This window comes from Trachypithecus francoisi, unplaced genomic scaffold, assembly GCF_009764315.1.
Source record: "Trachypithecus francoisi isolate TF-2019V2 unplaced genomic scaffold, Tfra_2.0 Lachesis_group11, whole genome shotgun sequence".
Lineage (NCBI taxonomy): Eukaryota > Metazoa > Chordata > Mammalia > Primates > Cercopithecidae > Trachypithecus > Trachypithecus francoisi.
Window position 1 is genome coordinate 24,118,908 of NW_022681456.1, and position 12,960 is coordinate 24,131,867.

Consider the following 12,960-nt stretch of genomic DNA (forward strand, 5'->3'; position numbering starts at 1 on the left):
CAGCATGGTGGAGCACATCTGTAATCCCAGCTACTCAGGAGGCTGAGGCAGGAGAATCGCTTGAACCTGGGAGGCAGATGTGGCAGTGAGCTGAGATCGCCACTGCACTCCAGCCTGGGCGACAGAGCGAGACTCTGTCTCAAGAAAGAAAAGAGAGGCGAGGGGAGGGGAGGGGAGGGGAGGGGAGGGGAAAGGTGAGGAGAGGAGAGGAAAAAAAGAAAAGGAAAGGAAAGAGAAAAGCAAAGCACAGGCGTTGAGAAGGCTCTGACGGACACAGCCAGTACATTGATTCAGCACCACAGTTTACTGCCTGGGTAATCTTGGCCAAGTGACTTGGGAACTCTGGGCCTCACTTTCCTCATAAGGAAAATGGGGAAACAGCCCTGACTTCAGACAGGTGTTTCCGAATTGAAATGAGACATCCCATGTAATGCACATGGCCACTGGTCAATAGATGTTAACTACAATGAACGTGATTAGTTACCATTGTTATCATTATTGACTATAAGAGTTAGTGATTAGTAGACAGAGAATGGGCCAGCCATGGTGGTTCACGCCTGTAATCCCAGTACTTTGGGAGTCTGAGGCGGGAAGACTGCTTGAAGCCAGGAGTTCAAGATCAGCCTGGGAAAAATAGTGAGACCCTATCTCTACAAAAAAGTTTTTTAAATCAGCCAGGCTTGGTGGTACATGACTGTATTCCCAGCTACTCAGGAGGCTGAAGGGGGAAGATCGCTTGAGCCCAGGAGTTTGAGGCTGCAGTGAGCTATGATCACACCACTGCATTCTAGCCTGGGCAACACAGTGAGACACCATCTCTTAAAAGAAGAAAAAACAGAGGGAAAATTGGTCACTGCCTCTGTCTCTCCCTTGACCTATTCCAATCTCCTCCTGTCCCCAGAGCTGGTGCCACCCTCTCATCATCCACACAGCTGCTCCACCTGTGTATGTGGGGTGCACCTACAGATGGATGGCACTGTCACCCGGCTCAGGGGCCTGGTGGGCCCCATGGCTGCCTCTCCCCTACACATCGCCTCCAATCTTCAAGCGCACCAGTTCAAATGGCTAAACCGCAGGCTGGGCACGGTGGCTCACACCTGTAATCCCAGCACTTTGGGAGGCCAAGGTGGGCGGATCACCTGAGGTCAGGAGTTCGAGACTAGCCTGACCAACATGGAGAAACCCCATCTCTACTAAAAATACAAAATTAGCCGGGCATGGTAGTGCATGCCTGTAATCCCAGCTACTTGGGAAGCTGAGGCAGGAGAATTGCTTGAATCCAGGAGGCAGAGGTTACGGTGAGCCAAGATCATGGCATTGCACTCCAGCCTGGACAACAAGAGCGAAACTCCATCCGAAAAAAAAACACAAATGGCTAAACCTCTACTCCCTATGGATTCACGGTGAGTGTGGGTAGGTATCTGAACACCCCTTCTGGGAGAGAAAGCTTTCTTTCTTTCTTTTTTGAGACGGAGTCTCACTCTGTCACCCAGGTGGGAGTGCAGTGGCACAATCTCAGCTCACTACAACCCCCGCCTCCCAGGTTCAAGTGATTCTCCTGCCTCAGCCTCCCAAGTAGCTGGGATTACAGGCGCCCACCACCATGCCTGGCTAATTGTTACATTTTTAGTAGAGACGGGGTTTCACTCTTGTTGCCCAGGATGGTCTTGAACTTAGTGCTGGGATTACACACATGAGCCACGGAGCCCTTTTTTTTTTTTTTTTTTTTGTCGAGCCGGAGTTTCACTCTTGTTGCCCAGGCTGGTGTGAAATGGCATGATCTCCGCTCACTGCAACCACCACCTCCCAGGTTCAAGCAATTTTCCTGCCTCAGCCTCCCGAATAGCTGATATACAGGCGGCCACCAGGACGCCCGGCTAATTTTTGTATTTTTAGTAGAGACAGGGTTTTGTCATGTTGGCCAGGCTGGTCGTAAACTCCTGGCTTCAAATGATCCATCCGCTGTGGCCTCCGAAACTGCTGGGATTACAGGCGTGAGACACTGTGCCTAGCCAAGAAAGTTTTCATGTCTTGCATCATCCTGTGTGCTGTCAGCAGGTAACAGGGAAGGACACTGATGATCCCATTTTGGGGGTGAGAAAATGAAGACCCAAATGAGGTCAAACAAGGGTATCCACAGGCCATGAGTCGTCAGCTGTGGGTCTGGAAGCCGGGTCTGAGTTAACCCGCTGGCCTCACGGGTGAGTGGCTTGTCCCAGTTTCCTCGGGGCAGTCCCCATTTTAGCACTCCTTCAGCCTGAGAAACCAGTGCCAGGAAAACCAGGAGAGCTGATCCCCCTACTGGACTCTCACTAAGAGCAATAAGAAAAGCTGGAATTTCTGCCTATGAGTTCTGTTGAAGTTGCGGTTGGTCCATTCGTAGCATGTGACAAGACACAGGTCACTTCACTGGGAGGGGTCTGGGTTGGCTGACCTGTCTCCCGCGTCCTATTAAGCCCTTTTTGCTGTAATCTTCCATAAGCTTCAAGGATCTCAATTTTTCACTAAGCATGATTAAAATTAATTATTCTAAGCTGGCAAAGAAAGCCTGATCATCAAAACTGCCCAACTCAATTCAATTCATGGCTAAGTGCCCCAGGCCAGATTTTAATGCTAAGGTCTCTGGGATTTTTTCACTCCGAAGGGCAGTTATTTACCCACACAAAAACCTTTAATTACAAAGTAAACTAGTTTTCTACCTTTCCACACCCATGTCAAGTCAGGGCAAGTGTCGGATATGGTGTGTCAGAATTTGGGGGTCCCTCTGTCAATGTGGGCTTCTCAGCTCTGCAGAAACTATCACAAGCATCGGAGGACTTGGCTGAGCTGGGGACATGGGGCTGCTGTCACAGGCCTCTGGGTGCTGGGTGGTTCACAGCAGGACACACTCCTTGAAATTTAGTCTTCCGTGTGAAATACAACCAATTAGGGAACTACCGATAAGGTTTAAATGTAAAGGAGCTTCCCTCCCCCTTTCTTCAGCTATAGTACTTACCACCTTTTAAACTTTGGGTACTCCTTGAACGATCTTTAGATCTCCTTCAAGCTAGACCTCTTATAAGCTCATGACCAAATGACATTTTACTTTGTGGCTCTTCAATAAAGGAAAAGGGTAGGCTTTGATCTTGAACTTCAAGCATAGGGTATTTAAAATGGGGCCTACCCTGTGATTTACTTTTCTTGGTCTCCTCAAATGCAACTGTATCTGAAGCCCCAGGGGACCTTTTAGTTTCTTAAAGGAAGGAATTGGGAAAAGGAGGAAGTGGGAAGGGAAGGAAAGAAGGAAGAAAGGAAAGACGGAGGAAGAAAGGGAGGGGGAGGAAAGCAGAGAAAGGAGGAAAAGAAGGAAGGAGGGAGGAAGGGAGGAAGAAAGAAGACAGGAAGACAGGGAGGAAGGGAGGAAAGAAGGGAAGGGGAGGAGAGGGGAGAGGAGGGAATGGAAGGGGAGAGGAGGGCAGAAGGGGGAGGAAGGAAGGAAGGAAGACAATGAAAGGGAAGGAAGGAAAGAAGAAAGAGAGGGAGGGAAGAAGGAAGGGAGGGAGGAAAAAGTGAGGGAAGGACGAGGGGAAGAAGGGAGAGAGGGAGGGAGGGAAGGAAGGAAGGAAGGAAGGAAGGAAGGAAGGAAGGAAGGAAGGAAAGAAGGAAGGGAGAAATACTGACGAAATGGCCTCTTCCCGGTTCTCTCCCCAGGAGAAGCAGTGCCCAAACTGGGAATCCGCAAACTCATGCAGGCCTCCAGTAGCAGCCACACTGAAGTAACCCCACACGTTCTTGCTGCTGCGGAAATTCAGTTCCTGAACAGTCCCGGAGCTCGGCTTAAACCCCTGGAGTCCGGACAGAAAACGCAAAATAGAAGAAATCATTACTCCAGATATATTTTCATCAGAATTCAGTCCTGGGAAAACCAAGAACCCCTACCCTAACCAAAAGCTTAGGGTACTCAATAAAACACTGATATCTCTTGTTACAGGCATGGATGTATCTATTCGTGGGTGTACCCATATGAGCACCTCAATGCCTATAATCCTCATTTGTTTTAACTGTAAAAAAATAACCAAGTTGGATCAGTCGCAGTGGCTCATGGCTGTAATCCCAGTACTTTGGGAGGCACAGGTAGGAGGATCACTTGAGCCCAGGAGTTCAAAACCAGCCAGAGTAACATCAGGAGACCCTGTCTCTACAAAAAATAAAAACAATTAGCCAGGTGTGGTGGCACACGCCTGTAGTCCCAGCTACTTGTGGGGCTGAGGCAAGAAGATCTCTTGAGCCCAGGAGATTAGGCTACAGTGAGGCAGGATGATGCCACTACACTCCCACCTGAGTGACAGAGCAAGACCCTGTCTCTAGATAAATAAATAAATAAAATAAGTGAGTTGGGACAGAGATGGCAGTGCAGGTGTTAAATGGGCGAATGTTGATGACTATTGGAGCTGGGTGAAGGGACATTCTGACTTTAAATGCTTGACATTTTGAAAACAAAAAGTTTAAATAAAAATGAAGACAGGTTAGATTTCCAATTCTGGATAATGAAAACCTCTGCAGGTGAAGAAATCTAGGGCGTCCCAGACAGGGCCCTTGCTGCTGGGAAGGGGCCATTTCATCGGTATTTCCTTCCTTTCCTCTCTCCTTCCTTCCTCTTTCCCTCTCTCCCTCCCCCTCTCCCTTCCTCCTTCCTCACTTCCCCCTTCCCTCCTTCCTGTTCTACCCCTTCCTCCCTCCCTCCCTCCCTCCATCCCGGTCTACCTCACACCATCGACCAGGCTGCTGCCAACACACACCTGATCCCCTCTGGGGGAATGGCCCGTCTCCCTCTGAGTACAATTTTGGTAAGAGTGGGTGGACATGGCACCTCTCACTGGGATTAGGGCTCCTGAACTAAGGGATGAAGGTTTCTGGGAGAGATATGTAGAGGTGAGAGACAGAGCGACCCAAGTGCCTGGGCTGTTACCATACCTGGTCCTCCATCCTCCCAGGAACCTGGGAACTAGCCATCATCCCTCCAAAAAATTCCCCCTTTGCATGTCCACCAGAGTTGGTGTTTGGTTCACAGCCAAGAACCCCAAATGAATACAGCTACCCTAGCTTAAAATTATTTAATTAAAAGGGGTGGAGGTGTACCCTTTCTTACCCCCAGGTTCCTGAGTGCAATAATTAAGCCATTAAGTTGTAGTAGATTGATGAGTCCTGTGACAATCAATGGTTGGTATGCATGTAAACTGTAAGGGATGCCAGTTGGTTTGTTTTTTAAGACCCAAGTAAGACCAAGTCACAAAGGGACTGTCTACAATGAGCCAGACTTTATACTGTGGCAAAAAGCACACAGGGCCAGAAATCCAAGGACTAGGGTTCTAAACCTGGCTGCTTGTCCCAAAGATAGGCACGGCTTTTGGAATCTACTGACGGGTCTCAGCAGGTCCCAGACGAGAGACAGGAAGCAAGTTACCCCAGGCTCTTTGCCTGTAATGTGGGGTGACAATGTCCAGCAGCAGTAGTTCCTGTACATGAGTACTGAGACACGGGAAGGCTCGGCCCAGAGCCTGGCAATAATCCAAAAGTCCAATAAATCCAGCTGGGTGCAGTGGCTCATGCCTGTAATCCCAACACTTTGGAGGCCAAGGTGGGAGGATCACTCGAAGTTAGGAGCTCGAGATAAGCCTGGCCAATATGGTGAAACCCCATCTCTACTAAAAATAGAAAAATTAGCCGGGCATTGTGGCGGGCACCTGTAATCCCAGCTACTTGGGAGGCTGAGGCAGGAGAATCACTTGAACCTGGGAGGCGGAGGTCGTAGCGAGCCAAGATCGCATCACTGCACTCCAGCCTGGGTGACAGAGTGAGACTTCATCTCACAAAAACAAAAATAAAAATAAATAAAAATCCAATAAATCCAATAATCCAATAAACCATGGCATGTCCCTTCCCATGCCTCAGTTTCCCCATTTGTAAACTGAGATGCCTAGATAGCTTACGGGTGTCTCTTCTCAGGCCAACATCCAGGGTCCCCACATGCTGGGAGATCTGAGACGGTGGAAACACAGGGGCCCGCATAACTTGCCTCGTCTGGGTTTTCACTGGTGATTCTGGCGGCAATGACGTGGCCTCGGGCGAGGGGAGGGTTTGAGGGGGTTTCAAAAGAAATGGGAGTCACTCCCCATGGCGACTCTCCGTACAGAAGCCGGATATCCTTCAGCCGGTGCAGTGGCACGCCCATAGCAATCTAAAATCAAGAGATCCAACCCACAGACCGTCAGCCCTACCAGAACACGGTCCCAAAACACCAGGCACAGTGGTAGATGTAATAGAGGTTCAGTCAATGATTTAGGGTATACAGACTCTACTCTATAGACAACATGGTACCCTACCGTGGCCAGAGAGCCAAAGAAAGAAAAAGCCGTAAGGCATGACCCTTTCATGGTGGCGCAAATAGTACATCTGGGAAAAGGAAAAATATTTATGAAAAGACATCACACAAGAACATACATGCATTAAGTAAAAGCACTAGACTTTTAGAGCTAGGGAAGGTGAGAAGAAACCGTGTTGGCTGTAGAGTTAAAGGAGGTTTTTGTAAAGGGTACCTGAAGAGGAAACTGGACATGAAGAATTGGTAAAAAATAGACAATTATGGAACCAGCTTAACCAAATGATCAGAGTTAACATGCTTCATGATGGGATGTATTAAGGACACAACACCTGTGTAGCATTCTGCCAAATCGAACAAGGAAGAAATATCAGAGAAATCCACAGTGAGGGACATTCTGCCTGAGCTCCTGAAAAATGCCAGTGTTCATGCCTGTAATCCCAGCACTTTGGGAGGCCGAAGCAGGCAGATCGCTCGAGCCTAGGAGTTGGAGACCAGTCTGGGCAACATAATGAGACCCCATCTCTACAGAAAAAATTAAAAAAACATTAGCCGGGCATGGTGACAGAAATAGAAAAAAAAAACTTCCTAAAATTTATATGGAAACACAGAAGACCCAGAATAGCCACTACCATCCTGAATAAAAAGAATAAACACTGGAGGAATCAAATGACCTGACTATGAGTTATACTACAGAGCTACAGTAACCAAAATAGGGTGGCACTGACATAAAAACAAACACATAGATCAATGGGACAGAATAGAGAACCCAGAAACAAATCCATACATCTACAGTGAACTCATTTTTGACAAACTTGCAAAGAACATGCAGTGGGAAAAAAGTCTCTTCAATAAATGGTGCTGGGAAAATTGGATATCCATATGATGAATCATAAATGAAGAATCAAATTCTTCAAATCAAAATGAACTAAAGACTTAAATCTAAGACCTCAAATTATGAAACTACTGGAAGAAAACATTGGGGGAACTCTTGGGAACGTCAGTCTGGGCAAAAATTTATTGAGTAATACCCCAAAGGCACAGACAACTAAAGCAAAAAAGGAACAAATGGGATCAAATCAAGTTAAGAAACTTTTGCACAGTAAAGGAAACAATCAACAAAAGGAAGAGACAGCCCACAGCCTGGGAGAAAACATTTGCAAACTATCCACCTGACAAGGGATTAATAACCAGAATACATAAGAAGCTCAAGGATGAGCAGGGTGATTCATGCCTGTAATACCAGCGCTTTGGGAGGCTGAGGTGGGAGGGTTGCTTGAACCCAAGAGTTTGAGACTAGCCTAGACAACATAGCGAGACCTTATCTCTACAAAAAATTTTAAAAAGTCAGCTGGGCATGGTGGTGCACACCTGTAGTCTCAGCTACTCAGAAGGCTGATGTGGGAGAATCACTTGAGCCCAGGAGGTGAAGACTGCAGTGAGCCATGATCATGCCACTGCATTCCAGCCTGGGCAACAGAGCAAGGTCCTGTCTCAAAAACAAAAAAGAAGCTAAAACAACTCAGTAGGAAAAATGTCTAATTAATCCAATTAAAAATAGACAAAAGATCTGAATAGACATTTCCCAAAAGAAGACACATGAATGGCAAACAGGCATATGAAAAGGCACTCAACATCATTGATCATCAGAGAAATGCAAATCAAAACTACAATGAGACATCGTCTCACTCCAGTTAGAATAGCTTGTATCCAAAAGACAGGCAATAAGAAATGCTAGCAGCCGGGCATGGTGGCTCAAGCCTGTAAGCCCAGCACTTTGGGAGGCCGAGGCGGGTGGATCACAAGGTCAGGAGATCAAGACTATCCTGGCTAACACGGTGAAATCCTGTCTCTACTAAAAATACAAAAATTCGCTGGGCGTCATGGCATGTGCCTATAGTCCTAGATACTCAGGAGGCTGAGGTAGGAGAATTGCTTGAACTTGTGAAGTGCAAGTTGCAGTGAGCCAAGATCACGCCACTGCACTCCAGCCTGGGAGACAGAGCAAGACTCAGTCTCAACAAAAGAAAAAAGAAAAAAAGAAAAAAAAGAAATGCTAGCAAGGACATGGAGAAAAGGGGCCCCTCATACACTGTTGGTAGGACTGAAAATTAGTACAACCACTATGGAGGACAATATGGAGGTTCCTCAAAAAAAACTAGAAGTAGATGGGTGCCCAAGATGGCCAAATAGGAACAGCTCCAGCCTCCAGCTCCCAGTGTGAGCGACACAGAAGACGGGTGATTTCTGCATTTTCAACTGAGGTACCAGGTTCATCTCACTGGGGTGTGTCGGACAGTTGCTGGTCTGCGGGTGCAGCCGAACCAGCAAGAGCTGAAGCAGGGCATCACCTCACCCGGGAAGCGCAAGAGGGAAGGGAATTCCTTTTCCTAGCCAAGGGAAATTGAGACACACAACACCTGGAAAATTGGGTAACTCCCACCCTAATACTGCGCTTTACCAAGGGTCTTAGCAAACGGCACATCAGGAGATTATATCCCACACCTGGCCCAGAGGGTCCCATGCCCATGGAACCTCCCTCATTGCTAGCACAGCAGTTGGAGATCTAACTGCAAGGTGGCAGTGAGGCTGGCGGAGGGGCGCCCACCATTGCTGAGGCTTAAGTAGATAAACAAAGCCGCCAGGAAGCCGCAGCTCAAGGAGGCCTGCCTGCCTCTGTAGTCTCCACCTCTGGGGACAGGGCATAGCTAAACAAAAAGCAGCAGCAACCTCTGCAGATGTAAAAGTCCCTGTCTGACAGCTTTGAAGAGAGCAGTGGTTCTCCCAGCACGGAGGATGAGATCTGAGAACGGACAGACTGCCGGCTCAAGTGGGTCCCTGACCCCTGAGTAGCCTAACTGGGAGACATCCCCCACGGGTGCAGACCGAAACATCACACCTCACATGGCTAGGTACACCCTGAGATGAAGCTTCCAGAGCAAGAATCAGACAGCAACACTCGCTGTTCAGCAATATTCTGCAGCCTCCGCTGCTGATACCCAGGCAAACAGGGACCGGAGTGGACCTCAAGCAAACTCCAACAGACCTGCAGCTGAGGGTCCTGACTGTTAGAAGGAAAACTAACAAACAGAAAGGACACCCACACCAAAACCCCATCAGTACGTTACCATCATCAAAGACCAAAGGCAGATAAAACCACAAACATGGGGAAAAAGCAGTGCAGAAAAGTTGGAAATTCAAACAATCAGAGCGCATCTCCCCCTCCAAAGGAACGCAGCTCATCGCCAGCAACGGAACAAAGCTTGACTTTGACAAGTTGAGAGAAGAAGGCTTCAGTCGATCAAACTTCTCAGAGCTAAAGGAGGAACTACATAACCAGTGCAAAGAAACTAAAAACCTTGAAAAAAGAATGGATGAATGGACAACTAGAATAATCAATGCAGAGAAGACCTTAAAAGAACTGATAGAGATGAAAACCATGACACGAGAACTACGTGACAAATGCACAAGCTTCAGTAACCGACTCAATCAACTGGAAGAAAGATTATCAGTGATTGAAGATCAAATGAATGAAATGAAGTGAGAAGAGAAATGTAGAGAAAAAAGAGTAAAAAGAAATGAACAAAGCCTGCAACAAATATGGGATTATGTGAAAAGACCAAATCTACATCTGATTGGTGTGCCTGAAAGTGATGGGGAAAATGGAACCAAGTTGGAAAACATTCTGCAGGATATCATCCAGGAGAACTTCCCCAACCTAGTAAGGCAGGCCAACATTCAAATTCAGGAAATACAGAGAACGCCACAAAGATATTCCTCGAGAAGAGTAACTCCAAGACACATAATTGTCAGATTCACCAAAGTTGAAATGAAAGAAAAAATGTTAAGGGCAGCCAGAGAGGAAGGTCGGGTTACCCACAAAGGGAAGCCCATCAAACTAACAGCAGATCTCTCGGCAGAAACTCTACAAGCCAGAAGAGAGTGGGGGCCAATATTCAACATTCTTAAAGAAAATAATTTTTGGCCGGGCACGGTGGCTCAAGCCTGTAATCCCAGCACTTTGGGAGGCTGAGACGGGCGGATCACAAGGTCAGGAGATCGAGACCATCCTGGCTAACACGGTGAAACCCCATCTCTACTAAAAAAAAAATACAAAAAACTAGCCAGGCGAGGTGGCGGGCGCCTGTAGTCCCAGCTACTCGGGAGGCTGAGGCAGGAGAATGGTGTGAACCCGGGAGGCGGAGCTTGCAGTGAGCTGAGATCTGGCCACTGCACTCCAGCCCGGATGACAGAGCGAGACTCCGTCTCAAAAAAAAAAAAAAAAAGAAAGAAAATAATTTTCAACCCAGAATTTCATATCCAGCCAAACTAAGTTTCATAAGAGAAGGAGAAATAAAATCCTTTACAGACAAGCAAATGCTTAGAGATTTTGTCACCACCAGGCCTGCCCTACAAGAGATCCTGAAGGAAGCACTAAACATGGAAAGGAACAACCGGTACCAGCCATTGCAAAAACATGCCAAAATGTAAAGTCCATCGATGCTAGGAAGAAACTGCATCAACTAACAAGCAAAATAACCAACTAATATCATAATGACAGTATCAAGTCGACACATAACAATATTAACCTTAAATGTAAATGGACTAAATGGGCCAATTAAAAGACACAGACTGGCAAATTGGATAAAGAGTCAAGACCCATCAGTTTGCTGTATTCAGGAGACCCATCTCACATGCAGAGACACACATAGGCTCAAAATAAAGGGATGGAGGAAGATCTACCAAGCAAATGGAAAACAAAAAAAAGCAGGGGTTGCAATCCTAGTCTCTGATAAAACAGACTTTAAACCATCAAAGATCAAAAGAGACAAAGAAGGCCATTACATAATGGTAAAGGGATCAATTCATCAGGAAGAACTAACTATCCTAAATATATATGCACCCAATACAGGAGCACCCAGATTCACAAAGCAAGTCCTTAGAGACCTACAAAGAGACTTAGACTCCCATACAATAATAATGGGAGACTTTAACACCCCACTGTCAACATTAGACAGATCAACGAGACAGAAAGTTAACAAGGATATCCAGGAATTGAACTCAACTCTGCATCAAGCTGACCTAATAGACATCTACAGAACTCTCCACCCCAAATCAACAGAATATACATTCTTCTCAGCACCACATTGCACTTATTCCAAAATTGACCACAAGTTGGAAGTAAAGCACTCCTCAGCAAATGTAAAAGAACAGAAATTATAACAAACTGTCTCTCAGACCACAGTGCAATCAAACTAGAACTCAGGACTAAGAAAGTCAATCAAAACCGCTCAACTACATGGAAACTGAACAGCCTACTCCTGAATGACTACTGGGTACATAACGAAATGAAGGCAGAAATAAGGATGTTCTTTGAAACCATTGAGAACAAAGATACAACATACCAGAATCTCTGGGACACATTTAAAGCAGTGTGTAGAGGGAAATTTATAGCACTAAATGCCCACAAGAGAAAGCTGGAAAGATCTAAAATTGACACCGTAACATCACAATTAAAAGAACTAGAGAAGCAAGAGCAAACACATTCAAAAGCTAGCAGAAGGCAAGAAATAACTAAGATCAGAGCAGAACTGAAGGAGATAAGAGACATAAAAAACCCTCCAAAAAATCAATGAATCCAGGAGCTGGTTTTTTGAAAAGATCAACAAAATTGATAGACCGCTAGCAAGACTAATAAAGAAGAAAAGAGAGAAGAATCAAATAGACGCAATAAAAAATGATAAAGGGGATATCACCACCGACCCCACAGAAATACAAACTACCATCAGAGAATACTATAAACACCTCTACGCAAATAAACTAGAAAACCTAGAAGAAATGGATAAATTTCCTGGACACTTACACACACTCCCAAGACTAAGCCAGGAAGAAGTTGAATCCCTGAATAGACCAACAGCAGGCTCTGAAATTGAGGCACTAATTAATAGCCTACCAACCAGAAAAAGTCCAGGACCAGCCGAATTCTACCAGAGGTACAAGGAGGAGCTGGTACTATTTCTTCTGAAACTATTCCAATCAATAGAAAAAGAGGGAAACCTCCCTAATTCATTTTATGAGGCCAACATCATCCTGATACCAAAGCCTGGCAGAGACACAACAAAAAAAGAGAATTTTAGACCAATATCCCTGATGAACATGGATGCAAAAATCCTCAATAAAATACTGGCAAACTGAATCCAGCAGCACATCAAAAAGCTTATCCACATGATCAAGTGGGTTTCATCCCTGGGATGCAAGGCTGGTTCAACATACGCAAATCAATAAATGTAATCCAGCATATAAACAGAACCAAAGACAAAAACCACATGATTATCTCAATAGATGCAGAAAAGGCCTTTGACAAAATTCAACAGTCCTTCATACTAAAAACTCTCAATAAATTCGGTATTGATGGAACGTACCTCAAAATAACAAGAGCTATTTATGACAAACCCACAGCCAATATCATACTGAATGGGCAAAAACTGGAAGCATTCCCTTTGAAAACTGGCACAAGACAGGGATGCCCTCTCTCACCACTCCTATTCAACATAGTGTTGGAAGTTCTGGCTAGGGCAATCAGGCAAGAGAAAGAAATAAAG

The 12,960-nt window shown here is 46.0% G+C and overlaps 1 protein-coding gene across 1 annotated transcript in view; it reads right to left on the reverse strand.

The window, feature by feature from the left end:
* Window positions 1-12,960, reverse strand: part of ACACB (acetyl-CoA carboxylase beta) — a 140,154-nt gene that overhangs the window by 75,156 nt on the left and 52,038 nt on the right. The window contains 2 exon segments of the mRNA XM_033220706.1: window positions 3,661-3,824; window positions 6,056-6,217. Of these exon segments, the coding sequence (XP_033076597.1) occupies window positions 3,661-3,824; window positions 6,056-6,217 (326 nt within the window).